We start from the raw sequence: 17,028 nt of genomic DNA, 5'->3' as shown, positions 1-17,028 counted from the left end.
CGATTGAGACTTTCTCAAAAGTTGTAACAGATCATTTGTTATTGCAAGGATCGATTTGGAAACAGTAACTAGTGCCTTCTTGATGTCCTAAAACTATGCTCTTGTGAGTCATGCTGTACCAAATTTGTTTGGCTGAAACAGCATTTAAGGACCATATGTTAAATAATTCACTTCTTGCATTTATAAATAGTTCTTTTTTCCCTTCTTATTCGCATTGATGGACTTATGATATTATATTAGTATTCATTATTACAGAGGCAGAGTGCACAAGTATACAAGGGCAATAGTAGAAAATGATTTGTTAGGCAAACAACGCAAGCTTGAACTTTCCCGTTCCATTTATCAACTACTACGCTCAACTTAGCAAGTAATATGGTGAATTCAAAACACAGTAACTCGAGCTTCATGCTCAGCCAACTAAAGCAACGTTCTTTAATAACCGATAAATCCAGAGGACCAAAATGCACATTTCTCCACTAAAATACCACACTTGAGCGGGAACAAAACTTTAGAACTCATTAAGAACAGCTACCACTCGATCGCATCACTACTCCCCTACATATATACAAGAGAGTAACTGATAATAGTGGAACCAAAATTAAAATTAGCATTACAATGAATATGTAAAGTAGGAACTCCTATTGATCTTTGTCAGTTAGTCGGTCTATTCCAGGCCGTCTCTGATGTCACAGCATTTCCATAATAGACCTGCTTCGAGGAGTCATCCCAATAAGCCTGGAAAAAAAGAGCACCATTAAGTAAAATGGATATGCAATAAGTCTTGTGAGATGGAGTACCATTCAAGTTATGTCGAGGAACATGGTTAAAACCGCCGGTCCTTAATCACTAATATACATATATATTCACTGCTACATTGCTAGTTTTTCACCATGGGAGCCACGGGGACCTCTGCGGATTTTGCTCGACTATTATACGAGTGGTGCGTGCTCATTAGAACTGATGATTGATTCTCATAAGAACAAGCAAAATCCAAATGATAGCTCCAACTTATGTAAAGGAACATAGTTAAAAGGTATTCGATGCAAACATCTGAAGTAAAATTAGTATGTTCCATTAAACGTGGCATATCCAGAAAATGGAGCATTATTGATGCTTTCAGCAATCTACCCTGATTTCTGCACTTGCCAAGCTAACGGCTAATTGGAATTTAAGGAACAAATTGATTGACAGACAACCTAACAAGTTTAATCTGCAAGCACAAGTTAAATTTTCTATCAATTTTGAGTTTCCAGCTTAAAAGGCTGTTTTTGATATCAAAAGGAGGTGATTCATCAGCTAAAGCTCATAATTAGTCCCACCTTCTCAGGAGAGGAAGAGAATGTGGGCATCTGGATCGTGTTGTCATACACAACGACAACAACATATCAAGTGTAGTCCCACAAGTGGGGTCTAGGGAGGCTAGGATGTACGCAGACCTTACCCCTACCTTTGTGGGGTAGAGAGGCAGTTTCCGTGCTATCATACACACTAAAACAAAATTCCATCTTCCATGTAAAGATAGAAACCACCTGAACTGGAAGGATACCTGCCATCCGGATGGAAGACCTCTTGAAAGAACATCCAGATCAGGCTGCTCATTTTCTTCAGATGGTTGCTTTTCAGCCTCCTTCATTTTTTCTGCTCTTTTTCGTTTCACACGCTCTCGCCTGCATATATCATCAATATAGTCAAGACAAATATAGAGGAACTATAATTTACTATTTTTAATGAACATGACACTGCTTGCACAATTGCATGAGTTAGCCTCACTTCTTTGAGCGTGCATCCATATGATTCAAGCAATAAATACATGCTGAAACAATGCCCACAGCAAGGGGAGGTTCTTTTCAAGAAAAACCCAACTCCCCAAAGATCAGTAAGGCCAGGGAAAGAAGGGAGGATCTAAAACAAGTTCACTATTTCAAGAAAGGACAGGACATAAATAGACATAGATATTTTCATAAGAGAGGATATAGCGCAGTGAAAACTAAATGATCAGAAGTGATACCAATCACCACCAAGTGGCTGAAAATTAGCATTAGCTTTGGCCTCCCCACTTGCAATTTGCTGAGCACGCCATTCCTATAATCAAAACAAAGTTAGATATACAAGAGGCTATGTCTAATCAAACACAACACTGCATATAGCATTAGCAGACCTCTATTTCTCGTTGGCGTTTCTTCTCCAACTTCTCAAGAGCACTTTCACGTTCTTCTTCCTCCTCTGCATGTAGCTCCTCTTTGGCAGCTTTCCACTAATGAAATGAATAAGCATTATGAGAATCCTTTAAGAAAAACTATGGCCAAAACGTTCTAAACAATCTTCCAGGACCTGGGAAGGGAAGCACCAATTGAAGGCAGTTACCTTGTCAACCAAGCTCGATACTTTCTTATTAGACCTTAATGTGGATGCCACACCCGCAGTCCGCTTTTTACGCAAAACTGAAGAGAAAAAGAACACAAAATCAAACGGTCAGCTTCGTATCTATTGGAAAAACTCCTTTAGTAAGCATGAGGAAGGGTTCCACATTAATATGCAGCAGAAAATGCCTCCGGATATTAATGACATACTAAAAATACAAGAATTGCAACTTACAACCAAGCACACACAAATTTAAGATTGCCCAAGTCACCTTTCGATTTAACCTTTGAGGGGGCAGTTGAAGCAGTGGTAACAGCGCCAGTGATAGCAGATGTTGAAGACGCACCAACACCCTCCATTGCTGATGTGGTTCCTGTAGCTAGCAAAGAGGATTGTGTAGCAGGAACATCAAAAGATGTCTTTTCATTCTCCAAATTAACAGGTACATCAGCCTTAGATTTCGCTGATAAATCAGATCGTGACCCCCCGTTGACATCTAAGGATGGAATTGGATCAGGGGCAACATTTTCATGAACTGGTATAGATGGAAGGCCAGAAGACTCTGTACCACTGACTACAGAGACAGGCTGCAGTGCTCCATCCTGATGGCCATAGTATGCACTGGGGTCAACATGGTTGATCGCCACAGGAGCAGCACCAAATGCATTTGGGATTTGATAATATAATGGGTGATGAGCAACAGCTATCTGACCGTCAGAAGTTGCATATAAACTACTAGCAACTTCAGGATTAGTTTGCCCATAGTATTCGAATGTTGAACCAGGATAAGCGAAGTTGTAAGGAAAAGGTTGAACTGATTCCATATCTGAAGGAAGAGCATGTGTGTGATCTAGAGGTTCATCAGGTGGTGGTGGCGGAAAAGGTTCATTATCAGGAGGTGGAGGAGGAATCCAGTCTTCATCAGGTGGAGGAGGAATGCTAGGTGTTTGATCCACGATCGAGGACTCCAATTTTGTCTGTTGCACTGACAGACTTGGTCCGTCCACAGGGGCATGATTTGGGGCATGCAGTGCATCCCCCACAGTTAAGCTGCTTGAAGGTTCTGTATCTTCAACTTCCATATCCACATCCATGTCTACTTCTTCAGTCGGATGAAGCACTGTTTGAGGAGTTAAGACTTCATTCACAGTGATACCAGTGGCCCCATCTTCCTCACTTGCATCACTGAAAGAATGTGCAAGTAGGTTAGACAAGAAGCAGCATCATTATCATTATAAGAAGAGAGAAATTATCATGTACTTCACATTTAAAATAACCAAGTTAAATCCAGCATACCCAGAGGCAGGACGACTTGGCCTCTCTTCATTTGCATCCTGGATATGATCACTGCCACTCTGGGATTCATGACCAGCCTCAACATCATTCTGTTGTCCAGACAAGAATAGCCCACAAAGTTGATTAATTTCTGAATCTAGCAGTTTTATCTTCCTCTCAGAGTGCACCCAGAAGGGAAGCAATGACAGCCCATTACAGGCCAAGGACCTAATATCAGCTAGCCTAATCTCAAGTTCCAATGCATATTTTGAAATTCGATCATGCTGCACGTAAAATTCGGACCTGTTGAACAGGAAATAGATCAGTAAAAACGAACAAGGGAAGGAAAACAAGAAAGGGAGAGGTGGAAAGATCCTCTTAGAAACTTTTCAGACATGCAACACGAAAAATGAGAGTTAGGACTTAGGATTAAAGATCCAAGGAGAAGTACATAAAAACCTCAGTAGCATACCCTTTCATGGTCTCCAATTGCTCTAGCAAGCGTTCACAGTGTTTTATCAGCTCAGAGGAAAAGTCTGCCTCAGTTTCATCTTCTGGAACATAATCTGCCTCAGTTTCATCTTCTGGAACATAATCTGCATCCCTATACTTTGTGGGATATTCACCTGACCCATTCAAATGACCTGCAGAAGCATGATCTGATTGTCCTGAAGAAAGAGATCCACCAGGAGAAGATGTTTCATTGCGTTGTGAATCAATTTGTTCAGAGCCATTTATTGTGCCGCTCTGGTCCTCATCATTGTCTCCTTTTTTATCTTGTAAGTTGTCATCTATTGGCTGTCTGTATTCATTGATGTCGCTATAGTTGACGCCAGTCTGTCTAATGTCCATATCCATTTTTGCAGAGGATTCTAAGTTCTCAGAGGTGCCGCTGCCCATACATTCAGTTTCAGCAGTAACTTTCTCTTCTAACTTCGGTTCAGCTGCATGACCCAATATATGAGGCACTTCCCACGAAGTCTCTCCTGTTACTGTGTTCCAATAATAGTACTGATTACTCTCTTCGTGCAACACCATCTTCCATTCTGCACTTGCATCTCCTAAAGCCTGTGCATCCAAAGTTGCAGGAGCAGTAATTTGCTCCAACACACTCAACTGTGCATGTAAATCAACTGAGTCAGAAGCATTGTTTTCTTTAGAACTATCTTCTGCAGGTCCATCTGAAGGACTTGGTAGATCAGAGCTACTGGCAATAGCTTTCTCTTCAACTTCCATGACAGTAGAACCAATTTCCCCATTAACATTATTTTCCTCGTCCCCAGCTCGCTTTCCCTGAGAGAAATGGACACAAAAACAAAACTATTAGATCAACTGCATGAAAGTCACTTCTCCCATCTAGAAAGTGAAGCTGAATAGAAATCACAAATGTACAAGAAGTGGAGGCAATGTCAGGCTAACAAAGAATGGTAACTTAATCAGTAACCCAAAAGAATATAATCATTAGCATAACCAAAACAACAAACTTTCAAAGAAAGCATCTAACAAAAACAGCATAATTTACGTTTCAATAGTGTCAGTAATTGGAACTTTGGGAGGGAACATAATCACAGATGTATTGGAAGTGGTATTTGCAGAGTAGTAAGAGGAGCTAAGAGCTGGATAAAAAATAACCAGTTGAAGCACAGCGTAAATAAGTGGGAGTCAAACTGAGAAAGTTCGTAATGAATACACAAACAGAGAACCTTTCTTTTAATTCAAGGTTATAATTCACCTTCATATCACTGTCAGAATCAGAACGCAAGCAAGAAAATCCACTTTGCCAAAGCAATTGGCTCATCAACCTACAAATTATGTGGCCGACAGCAAGTGAATAAAATACCTACAGCTCACCTTGTCTTCATGATCAAGAGAAGAATCCTCTGAAGCAGCACGTTTAAGTCCTTCCACTGATTCCTCATCCACTTCATCGTCACTATATTGCCCAAGCAGCATAAGAGGATTCTCCGGTTGTTGACCTGAGGGCCAAAGAGGAAATGTCAGAGAAGTTCAATCCAAGTGATAGGAATACCCAATATATATTTTAACAAAGCCAGTATACAATTTAGGGAAACAAATATAACATTATTAGAAGAAGAAGACTGCTGAATTTAGGATATATGTAGTTCACCACCACCTGTAAGCACATCATCAACTGTCAGAAAGTCATAAAAGCAAATAAAGACAGAAACATACGAACCGAGGAGAGGAAATACTCTTCTTGAATCGGAACGCCTTTGATGCCGCCAAAAAAGGGCATGATAGGTAAGACGTAATTCAATAATTGACTGTGGCAGGGGCTGACGGTAACTGATGACCAATTGAAAGTTCCCAATACCACAGCAGGCTACAGTCTGAAAACATAAACTTTTGTGGTACAAACAAGATGTCTTGTACAAAGTAAATCAATAATTTCCACCAACATTATCGGTCACATCATGTCTTCTCTACAAAGATGAGTCCTTTTGAAGAAAACTGACGGAACCCACCTGAAGACAATGGTGAATTAGGTAACTCTGCGGGGGACTTGGATTCTTCTTCCCCTCCAACTTCATCTTGGACAGAGGAGCCACCTAAATCTCCTACAAAGTATATCAAATTGCTTAATGTCAACATTGAACATCCATTGTTAAGAAAAAACTTTTTCTATATTAAAAAAGAAGCACAAAATGATCATTCAGTAGTACAGTAGATGCAGCATAATTTTCCTTCAAACGTTTATCCATATCATGTAAGTAGCACAAAGTACAAAAAAAGAAAACACATCCTCAGGAAAACCGTGTAGACATTAAACTTGACACGTGAAACAATTATCCTACAGGAGTAGCTAAAGCGGATACAAGTACACAACAGTTGAAACAGTATATAGAAACTCCTTTTTTTGAACAATAATTTGAAAGGTGACATTAACTTCCCATAATGACCTGACAAGTAATCAAGTCTAATTAAGTTAATCCAGCTAAGCTCAAATACAAGTAACTAAGTAACAGAGAGACAACTGCAATAGCGAATAGAAATTGGAACTGACTCTTAATCTCACACGAGAAACGCTTAATAAGTAGGAGTAATACAAAGAACTTACGAGTGTAGTTAATTCAACACTGACAAATTTGTCCATCAATATATCCGAAGGATAGCAAAAAAGTTTTGCCAGATCAATAAACACAAACTTGAAGCACAAATTGAAAAAACTCAAAACTTAAAACGCATGTCTTAGAGCCTGTTTGGATGGGCTTATAACTTATGGCTTATAAGCATAAGCCATAAGTTCCTAACTTATGGCACAGGTCCAGTCTACTGAGGACATGACCTTGGATAGGAAGGTATGGAAGTCGAGGATTAGGGTAGATGGTTAGTAGATAATCAAGTATTAGCGTATTCTTAGTCGTATGATTTAGGTAGTCGTGTAGTTTCTTTCGCGCAAGTGTGTATTGATACCTGTTATTACATTTGCTATTCTCTTGTCTCCTTTTCTTTCTTACATTCTGTGCATCAATTACTTTTCTTTTGAGCCGAGGGTCTATCGGAAACAGCCTCTCTACCCAAAGGTAGGGGTAAGGCCTGCCTACATCCTACCCTCCAAACCCCACTTGTGGGATTACACTGGGTATGTTTTTGTTATTGTTGTTGGCCTTAACAAAAAGAGCTTCAAAGGACTTTTTATCTTACCCAAATACTACAAAAGTGCTTAAAAGCACCTAAAATAAGCCAATCCAAACAGGCTCTTAATATATTATCCTCTTTACTATCCAAAATAGAATCAATCAACTACGCGTCAAACTAAATGGATGAGAATCTTCTGTTTCCATTAATTATTCATCGAAATTACACTATTTATGCTTCACATAGCTCATTTATTAGCCAAAATAAAATATATAATTTTTGACCTTCAAAAACCTAACGAAGCATAAATTAACGAATATTCAGTAATTTGAATCTGCAACAATATGTACATGAGAAATAGATATGGGCTAAACCAGATAACAAACTCAAAATATGGGCTAAATCGTGTAAATATTTTCTCCTAGTAGACATAGAGCATAATTTTCCCAAATTAAACAGATAAGTGAAGTAATAAATTTAAGCAGTAATTAAATGAATTACCAGAGGGTTCCGCGAAGAGATCGAGTTTAACTCTACGACCAGCGCCAATTTTAGCTGCAAGTTTACGCTCTTTTCTTCGCCCCATTAATATTTGATTAAATCAATATTCCACTGGTTTAAGATTCAATTATTTAGAATTCGAAGATTAAAATTGTTATATAATTTTTCACTTTAAAGCAAAAAACCCTATGGCTCTTTCAATATATTCGGATGAAGAAGAAGAAGAAGAGAATGTAATTATGGGCCAAAAGCCCACAATGATTTCTTTGTGGGTTGGAATGTGGGCCTTTTGGAATGGGCCTGAATAATTTGTGCTTTGTCGCACCTAGAAAAATTTAAGTCCAGATAGAAAATTTTAGGACTTCTATTTATAATATACCCGAATTTTACGATCGGCAGCACTCTTAGCTGCGAGTTTACGCTCTTTTCTCCTCCCCGTTGATTCGATATTCACAGATTTAAGATTTGGATGAAGAAGAAGAGATTGTAAATCTAGGGGCAGAAGAATGTAAATGGGTATTTAAGATTCGGATGAAGAAGAAGATAATGAGCCTGTTTGGATTGGCTTATAGGTCGACATTTATAAAAATTTTTTTAGAGATTTTTGAGTATTTAATTGTGAGGTTTAAAAAATCATTTTGTCTTAAAATAAGCTTAAAAATAATTGGGCCCGTTTATCTTGGAAACATTATTTAAAGTAGGCATATAGTTTGGAAAAGCTTATAAGCTGCTTTTTTTAAACCCATCCAAACAGGTTTAATGTAAATCTATGAATATCAATCAACGAGGAGGAAAAAGAGCGTAAACTCGCAGCTAAGAGTTGAAGCAGAACATGTAGTTATGGGCCAAAAGCCCAATGCTTTCCCTTGCGGGTTGGGCTGTGGGCCTTTTGGAATGGGCCTGAATTATTTGGGCTTTGTGGCCATTTTTTTGCGCGGAGTGCCCTTCTTTTGGGGTGGTCTTTAAATTTTGCCCCTCATATTTGAAATGTTTAAATTTTGCCTTTAACACCCATAGGGTCCCGAGGTTCGAACCCGCGCGATCGAAATTTTAAAAAAAAATTCGCAAAGATGCGGTTTAAATTTATATCCGCCAACAACATACACTTGTTAAGGAATTACACATTTTATCTTACGGACCGGCATACTCGTAATGCCTTATGGGCGGACTTGGCATAAGTATCTTGGTCAAAACTTTTGATAATTCCTTCACAAAGTTATCACCGGTGGGGGCATACTTTTAATGGGCAAACTTTTATGCGGATCAGAGCATAAACTTTTGAATGAATTATCAAGTTATCTTGGGACCGGCATACTTATGTAAAATACACCCATAAGGCATAAGTATCTTGCAGGTCGTATGCTAACTTAATTCCTTCACGTTGTATGCTTGGGGAGGCATAGCGAAATTTAAACTTGCCTTGCGAATTTTTTTAAAATTTTGACTAGCGCGTGGTTCGAACCTGGAACCTATGGGTTTATGCGAAGGGCAAAATTTAAAGATTTCAAATATGAGGGGCAAAATTTAAAGACCACCCCAAACGAAGGGCAATTCTGCGAATTGCCCCTTTGTGGCACCAACAAAAATTTAAGCCCGGAAAGTTGGCTCAAGTGAACTAACATATTGTATTAGAGCATGTTTGGATGGATTTAAAAAAACAATTTATAAGTAAAAAAAAAAAAAAATTGGGGTAGGCCAACTTATTTCTTTGGCTTATCTGCTTTAGATAAGATAAGCCAAATGGGTTCAATTATTTTTTAGGCTTACTTTAAACATAAAATGACTTTAAGCTGGCCAGCTAAACACTCAAAAAAGCTCAAAACAGCTTATAAGAACACGGACTCTGAGTTTGGAGAAAACGAGGGGCACGATGTCTTATAAACTAGAATACAAATGGGAGTTGCTACTTTCGACAACTGGCAAACACATGTCTATCAACGTTGGCACTTGGCCACCAAAAAAATTCATGGTATTAAATTATTACTCCAATGATATTGACATAAAATTCACAGAGCTACCAGAAAATTTACAGTATAAAGACAACAAAGAACAAAATCAACAGAACTTTTACAGTTTAAAGATAAAGAAGTAGACCCCTTTAGTTCTTTGTATCTGTTGGTTGAGCCTTATTCATCTGAATTTCATCAATTTTTCTGTCTAAATTCAAAAAGGGTAACTTTTTCTTTTTCTTCTTCTACTTTACATGTCATCAAATCATATGTTTATTTATAGTATTCTGATTCTTTATGTTGTATGCTATTGACAGATCCATTTGCAATAATCATTGATGTTGAATTAGTGGTTTTGATCATCTGTTGAATTCTTGATTTAATCTATGTAATGAAATAAAAGTATAAAGATTGTAAAAAAAGTGTGTTTTTTAGATATTCCAGTTTTCTGATTTTCCAGTTTAGCTAAGCTTTTCAAGATATTATCCACTATCAGTTTACTGGGAATCAAATTGACATGAAATACAAGTATAAAGGTTGATAATAATAAAAACCAAAGGTATAAAGATTGTGTCTTTAAATTTGCCCTTTTACTGTTTTTTCCCTTTTAGCTGAGGTCAGTTTACTGGGAACCAAATTGACCTGAAACCTATGTTGCTCGGACTCTCAAAAAATGTTACCATACCCCTCCAAAAATGTTACCATACCCCTGCCGGATTCTCAAAAAATGTACTACTTTTGGAGAATCCCTCATCAAAAAGTGGACATATAAAAAAAAAAGTATGAAGATTGTGTCTTTAAATGCGTCTGGTTTATCATGATTAGCAACATAGCCTACAAAAAGTATAAAGATTGTCTGATAAAAAAAAGTATGAAGATTGTGTCTTTAATTGTGCCTTTTTTGTGATTTTTCCTGTTTAGCTAAACTCTTCAAGATATTTTCCAGTATCAGTTTACTCAGTACCAAATTGACCCGAAATACAAGTATAAAGATTGTCTGATAAAAAAGAAGTATAAAGACTGTGTTCTTTAAATGTGCCCTTTTTCTGACTTTCCCCCTTTAGCTAAGCTTTCCAAGATATTTTCCAGTATCAGTTTACTTGGGACCAAATTGACCTGATATACAAGTATAAAGTTTGTCTGATTAAAAAAAACAAGTATAAAGATTGTGTCTTTAAATGTGCCTTTTTCTGATGTTTACACTATCAGTTTACTCGGAACCAAATTGACCTGAAATACAAGTATAAAGATTGCCTGATAAAAAAGAAGTATAATGATTGTATCTTTAAATGTGTCATTTTTCTGATTTTTCCTGTTATATATTTTGCACGGTCTGTTTACCTGGAACTAAATTGACCTGAAATACAAGTATAAAGATTGGCTGATTAACAAAAATTATAAAAATTGTGTCTTTAGATGTGCTCTTTTCCTGATTTCCAGTTTAGCTAAGGTCTCCGAGATATTTTCTGGTATCAGTTTACTTGGAGCCAAATTGACCTGAAATACAAGTATAAAGATTGTCTGATATATATATTAAAAAAAAAATAAAAAAAAAAAGTAAAAAGATTGTGTCTTTGAATGTGCCCCTTTTCTGATTTTCCTGTTTATCTAAGCTCTTCAAGATATTTTCCTGTATTAGTATACTTGGAACCAAATTGACCTGAATAGAGTGGAATGGATACCGAGGATCATATAATTGATTCCGAATAATTTGGGATTGAAGCATAGTTGACTGATCAATTTATTTGAGCCGGGGGTCTATCGGAAACAGCCTCCCTACCCGTCAAAAGGTAGGGGTAAGGTCTGCGTACACTCTACCCTCCCCAGACCCCACTTGGTGGGATTTTACTGGGTATGTTGTTGTTGTTGGGTTTACTTGTTACCTTTCGATGACTTTGTTGTATGTTAATTCTACAAAATTGGTTATCTAGTAGGTGTTTTCTGTTGATTGGGCATTGTTCAAATTAAAATTCACTTAAGCTGCATAACTTGGATCTTGATCATCATGATTCATATCATTGCCAATGAAACCTGCAGTGGGTGAAAAGAAAATTTGGAATCACGTCATTCAAATTTTATTTTGCTAGTTATCACCAACTATCTAATGATGATTGTGTAAGATATAATGTTCTCCCCTTCTTTATTTTGCAACTAATCAACAAGTTGGCATAATCTATGGAGTACTCGAATCGTTTTTATATTGGGGCTGGGTATATACTTGGAGGTGTTAACTTCTTCCTATGAGCAATAGTTACTTATAGAAGGAAACATGTGCCCTTTTGAAATTTTTAGTTATCATTTTGAGGACTTCGAAGAAAAGCGAACCATTGTTGCTTTCTGTTGTTACTCACATCTAGAAGTACAATTTTCTTGCTATTTCTTAGGCTGATGCTACAAGACTAAGGGTGTCTATAACACAGATGAAACTCCAGCTTTTACTTGTGATGATGTCGCAGAATATAAATTGCATAAGAAGAGAATAGAGTCTATGGCTTCTCTTCTTGATATGTTTTGCATTGGCTGACAGAATTATAGGGCTTTTTCTCTTGATTTTTTTATTAGTGAGCGGAGGTGTTGAATGATTTTTAAGTGTGTATTAACATGGGTTCCTCCTTGTTAGGTGCATAGCTCCAAAGTTGGTAAATTTCAAAAACTTTTGGAATTTTGCATTCACACAGGCAAAATAGCAAATAATGGTCGCGAGGTTTGTTCTTCTATGTTTGGCTGCTTTCACACTATGTTGCTCGGACTCTCCAAAAATGCTGGCACACTCTTGTCGGATCCTCCAAAAGTGCACTACTTTGGAGGATCCAACACGCACCCGTTGACAATTTTTGAAGAGTCCGAGCAACATAGCTTTCAATAGTTTCTTTTTTTTTTTTTTCCTTACGACTAGAAGACCCAATTAAATTGGCCTCTTCACCCCCTCGTACAAACCTGATTTTTTTCTTTTTGGTTGAACAGCTATGGAGAACTTTGAAGTAGGGGAAATACCATGTCGAATTGCTTAGAGGGGATCAAACATTTAGGTGCTTCCCTGTTGAAGTGTTGTGATAGGCAATCAACGGGCCTTGAAGATCCTGAGATTCTTGCACGAGAGACAGTTTGTATGCTATCTGACCACATCTGTTTTTATGTTTATCTGCTATTTGTAGAGCATACAATGAAATCATGGAGGATGAACCAAAAGCGATGTTTGTCTGGTTCTAGATTTGTCTTATTCAATGGTTGCCTCATGTGGGAAATATGATTTTCATTTTGAGGATCATTACAATTATAACTTTTTCTATTTTCCCATTCATTATGTTTTCTTCTCTCGAATGCTTGTCAATGCCAATGCTGTTAAAGGCGGAAGAGAAACCAACATAAGCACAAAGCGTAGTTAAAGCATGGACTTCAATGAAGAAAGGCATAGAGGAACAAAAAAATTAAAATATGTAGTGGAAGTATACATTAAGCAAAAACAACAATTATATGATCCGAGGAATTGAGAGAACAGGAATTAGATGTAGTATATGAAGTAGAGCTATATCAATAAACTTACTTTTTAAATGCATAGTTATAATTTTCAGTGTTATTCAGATCAGTGACTAGTCTTCCCTACATTTCTAGTTTCATATACCTATCCATAATTTCTATAATAATTTATATATGACTTTACCAAATATATTCCTTGTTTAGTCCTGCCTTATCCAAAACTGAGTCCGTATCTGTTGAACTGCACCTCGATGCATGCACTAAAGTGCTGCTTAAGCAAGGGAAGCGACCCACTTATACAGCACCTCGCTTCAAAGTTTAAGTGCACCTCAATGGACCTTCAACGACACTAGTTAATACGTAAAAGATTTGGAATATAGATTCTTTGATTATATTCTGATCATATTTCTGTGTGTTGTATGACATCCTTGCTTGCATAAATGCTCTAATTGAACTTGTACAATTTCCTTCTTGTTGCAGTTAGCGTCAGTGAGATCGAAGCTCTTTATGAGCTTTTTGAGAAGATTAGCAGCGCTGTGATTGATGATGGACTGATCAACAAGGTCTGATCTTGCATTTCTAATAAGATTATAACTTTTGGAAGCTGGTGTGTCTAAGTTTGGGATACAGACTATGTTGCTCGGACTCTTCAAAAATCCCGACGTGGCGTGTCGGATCCTCCCAAGGTAATGTGTTTTTGGATGATCCGACATGGTACGGCAGCACTTTTTGTGAGTTCGAGCAACATAGGATACATGGTTGTTTATAGTCAAAACTCTTTTGCTTACTCTTCTAGCATAGATGTTTAATAAGTTTGTATCAGCTTTGCTTTTGAATTTGAACTCTCACTATGTCACAGGAAGAGTTTCAATTGGCGCTATTCAAGACAAACAAAAAAGAGAGCTTGTTTGCTGACAGGGTGAGTTCTCCCTATATACATTAACCTTTTCATATTATCAAGGTTTAATGGAATTGGATACAGTAAATATGATGTTTCCTATAACTGAAATCAGCTGTGACATTGTTGTTATTGCCACACAGTTGAAGCCACACTATAAATTTTTTGAGATGGGTCGGCTATTGCAAGGATTTCGTTTAATATTCTGAGTGCGAATTTTACTTGTTGCATCGTGGTTGAGTGTATGACTCATGTTTGTTATTTTATGTGGTTGACTGCATGATACAACAAATATTAATGGGTTAATAGCATTTTTGGTCCCTTTTAGTCCTTGTAATATCTGACAAAACACATTTAACGTTTAATTAGTTGAAATTTGCACTTCTGATCCTTTGCTTGTGAATTTCACAAATTTACCGGAATTATTAATTGTTCCACTATGTGGTCTCGCATTGACCAAAAGTGCAATGATCCCAATTTTTATTATCTACATTTCTTTTTATTGTGACATGTTTTGTTGCAGGTGTTTGACTTGTTTGACACAAAGCACAATGGACTCTTGGGTTTTGAGGAGTTTGCGCGTGCACTCTCTGTTTTCCATCCAAATGCCCCAATCGACGATAAGACTGAATGTATGTTACTTGCTTACATGAATAATGACAATTACCTTCATTTTGTGCATATCAGCTTCTAATGATAGATTACTTTTGTAGTTTCTTTTCAGCTATATGATCTCAAGCAACAAGGCTTCATCGAGAGGCAAGAGGTAAAGCTTTCATAATAATGAAGTGGTTAATTGTGCATGTAAACACGAGTCTTTTTAGGGTGTGTTTGGTATGAAGGAAAATGTTTTCTTGGAAAATAAGTGGGTGGGGGTGGGGTAAGGCGTGTTGGAGGTGGGAAGGAGACAATTCACGTGAACTGTCACTTGTGGAACTTGATTTCCCTACTTCCGCTAGGGAATTCATTTTCCTTATTTTTAAGGAACTTATTTTCCTAGAGAAAATATTTTTCCCAAAAATGCTGACCGAGAAAACATGGGAAAATTGGAAAACATTTTTCCTCCATACCAAACACACCCTAAATGTGTTCGACTTATTCCTGCTCTGTTCTCCGATTTTTAAATGGCACAGTTTTAGCTTCTCTGTTTATGGAAAATGTTACGTTTATTTGCAATTTTTCTTATCCATTTTATTTTTAGCATGACATAAAGGATATGACTTCTATTATGCAGGTGAAGCAAATGGTGGTTGCTACCCTTGCTGAGACTGGTATGAACCTTTCAGATGAGATTATTGAGAGCATAATCGACAAGGTATTGCACCAACCTACAACTAAATACTATTTTTTGTCTTTCTTTTATTTGAAGGAGCGGTTTTCCTATTTATAACTACTTAATTAATAACTGACACATGAACCTACTACTTTCCCTTGATTAATTGGCTTGCTGTCCATGTCATTAAAGTTTTGGCCCATCTGGATTCTATCTTCTTCAAGGGCAGTATCTCGGTTGCTTAGAACTATGGGGAAAAGTAGCAACATCTGATCCCCGGTGGTCACCGTAACATGACACAATTCATTGATTTAAAGTGAGAATATATCCGGGAACTAAGGTACCCAAGTGTGTGGCCTAGTGGTCAATTAAGTGGGTTGAGAACCATAAGGTTTTAGGTTCAAATTCTAGCAGAGACAAAAAACACTAGGTGATTTCTTCCCATATGTCCTAGCCTTAGTGGACAGAGCTACCTGGTACCCGTTGATGGTGAGAGGTCACAGGTATCCCGTGGAATTAGTTGAGATACGTGCAAGTTGGCCTCTACACCATGGTTATGAATATATACATATAAGAATGGAGCCATTTATATTTTGCTGCTTCCATGTACTAGATACCACCTAGTATTTTCTTTGCAAGAGAGGTTATGGAGATGTTTGGAGGCTAGAGGTGTACCGTAGGCGTACATTAGGCGATCAAGGACATGTGTGATGGGGCCAAGACCGGGGTAAGGATCACGTGGGAGGAGACTCGGAGCACTTCCCGGTTATGATGGGGTTGCATCAGGGATCGGCTCTTAGCCGATTTTTATTTGCCCTGGTAATGGATAGATCAACGAGGCAAATCCAAGGTGAGGTGCCATAGTGTATGTTATTCGCGGATGACATAGTCCTGATTGACGAGACTCGCAGTGGAGCTAATGCTAAGCTAGAGATTTGGAGACAGACTCTTGCGTCTAAAGGGTTCAAGTTGAGTGGGACCAAGACAGAGTACTTGCAGTGCAAGTTCAGCGATATAGTGCATGAGGCTGACGTGGAAGTGAAGCTTGGCACCCAGGTCATACAAAAGATAGATAGTTTCAAGTTTCTTGGGTCTATTATACAAGTAAATGGGGAAATTGATGATGACGTCACACACCGTATTGGTGCAGGTGGATGAAATAGAGGCTTGCCTCCGGAGTGTTGTGCGACAAGAAGGTGCCACCAAAACTCAAAGGCAAGTTCTACAAAGTGGTGGTTAGGCCGATTATGTTGTATGGGGCGGAGTGTTGGCCAGTCAAGAAGTCTCACGTTCAGAAGATGAAAGTGGCGGAAATGAAAATGTTGCGATGGATGTGTGGGAACACTAGGAGCGATAGGATTAGGAATGAAGTTATCCAAGATAAGGTAGGAGTAGCCTTGGTGGAGGACAAGATGCGGGAAACGAGGCTGAGATGATTTGGGCATGTGATGCGAAGAGATGCAAATGCCCTAGTGCAGAGGTGCGCGAGGGCGCTATGGACGGTTTCAGAAGAGGTAGAGGTAGGCCAAAGAAGTATTGAAGAGAGGTGATTAGACAGGACATGGTTCATCTCCAGCTTACCGAGGACATGACCTTAGATAGGAGGGTATGAAGGACTCAGATCAGGGTAGAAGGCTAGTAGATAGTCGCGTTTATTCTTTCTCGCGAGTAGTTGCATTGATCTTTAGTTTCTT

General features: G+C 38.0%; 2 protein-coding genes across 4 annotated transcripts; one reads left to right on the top strand and one right to left on the bottom strand.

Annotated features, from left to right (window-relative positions):
• Positions 1-315: 315 nt before the first annotated feature.
• LOC132053156 (uncharacterized) lies at positions 316-7,924 on the bottom strand. 2 transcript variants are annotated; one of them, XM_059445036.1, is made up of 11 exons: positions 7,738-7,924; positions 6,123-6,215; positions 5,488-5,612; positions 4,109-4,929; positions 3,658-3,939; positions 2,633-3,546; positions 2,365-2,441; positions 2,159-2,254; positions 2,009-2,082; positions 1,547-1,667; positions 316-735 (listed from the first exon to the last, which is right to left on the bottom strand). In XM_059445036.1, the coding sequence occupies exons 1-11, from the start codon at positions 7,820-7,822 to the stop codon at positions 652-654; spliced, it is 2,772 nt and encodes a 923-aa protein (XP_059301019.1). In that variant the 5' UTR covers positions 7,823-7,924; the 3' UTR covers positions 316-651. The 2 variants fall into 2 exon arrangements, with proteins under 2 accessions (XP_059301019.1, XP_059301021.1); XM_059445038.1 differs by having other exon boundaries at positions 5,834-6,215; positions 7,738-7,793.
• Positions 7,925-9,734: 1,810 nt separating this feature from the next.
• LOC132053154 (calcineurin B-like protein 3) lies at positions 9,735-15,961 on the top strand. Of its 2 annotated transcripts, none has more exons than XM_059445033.1 (8): positions 9,735-9,909; positions 12,307-12,390; positions 12,651-12,793; positions 13,644-13,726; positions 14,023-14,082; positions 14,585-14,693; positions 14,775-14,827; positions 15,296-15,961. In XM_059445033.1, the coding sequence occupies exons 3-8, from the start codon at positions 12,682-12,684 to the stop codon at positions 15,449-15,451; spliced, it is 573 nt and encodes a 190-aa protein (XP_059301016.1). In that variant the 5' UTR covers positions 9,735-9,909; positions 12,307-12,390; positions 12,651-12,681; the 3' UTR covers positions 15,452-15,961. The 2 variants fall into 2 exon arrangements, with proteins under 2 accessions (XP_059301016.1, XP_059301017.1); XM_059445034.1 differs by lacking the exon at positions 9,735-9,909 and adding an exon at positions 11,350-11,538.
• The last annotated feature ends 1,067 nt before the right edge of the window (positions 15,962-17,028 follow it).

Source organism: Lycium ferocissimum, chromosome 4 (assembly GCF_029784015.1).
Source record: "Lycium ferocissimum isolate CSIRO_LF1 chromosome 4, AGI_CSIRO_Lferr_CH_V1, whole genome shotgun sequence".
Lineage (NCBI taxonomy): Eukaryota > Viridiplantae > Streptophyta > Magnoliopsida > Solanales > Solanaceae > Lycium > Lycium ferocissimum.
This window is presented reverse-complemented; position numbering and strand designations above follow the sequence as displayed.

What these genes read in the sequence shown, in the direction of transcription:
- LOC132053154 (XM_059445033.1), top strand. Translation starts at nt 12,682, where the DNA reads ATGTCGAATTGCTTAGAGGGGATCAAACATTTAGGTGCTTCCCTGTTG. An exon ending in ATGATGGACTGATCAACAAG is followed by an intron (nt 13,727 to 14,022) that starts GTCTGATCTTGC and finishes ACTATGTCACAG; the next exon opens with GAAGAGTTTCAATTGGCGCT. An exon ending in GCTTCATCGAGAGGCAAGAG is followed by an intron (nt 14,828 to 15,295) that starts GTAAAGCTTTCA and finishes TCTATTATGCAG; the next exon opens with GTGAAGCAAATGGTGGTTGC.
- LOC132053156 (XM_059445036.1), bottom strand. Translation starts at nt 7,822, where the DNA reads ATGGGGCGAAGAAAAGAGCGTAAACTTGCAGCTAAAATTGGCGCTGGT. An exon ending in CTCTTGATCATGAAGACAAG is followed by an intron (nt 4,930 to 5,487) that starts GTGAGCTGTAGG and finishes CATTTCTCTCAG; the next exon opens with GGAAAGCGAGCTGGGGACGA. An exon ending in GTCTTCCATCCGGATGGCAG is followed by an intron (nt 736 to 1,546) that starts GTATCCTTCCAG and finishes CTTTTTTTCCAG; the next exon opens with GCTTATTGGGATGACTCCTC.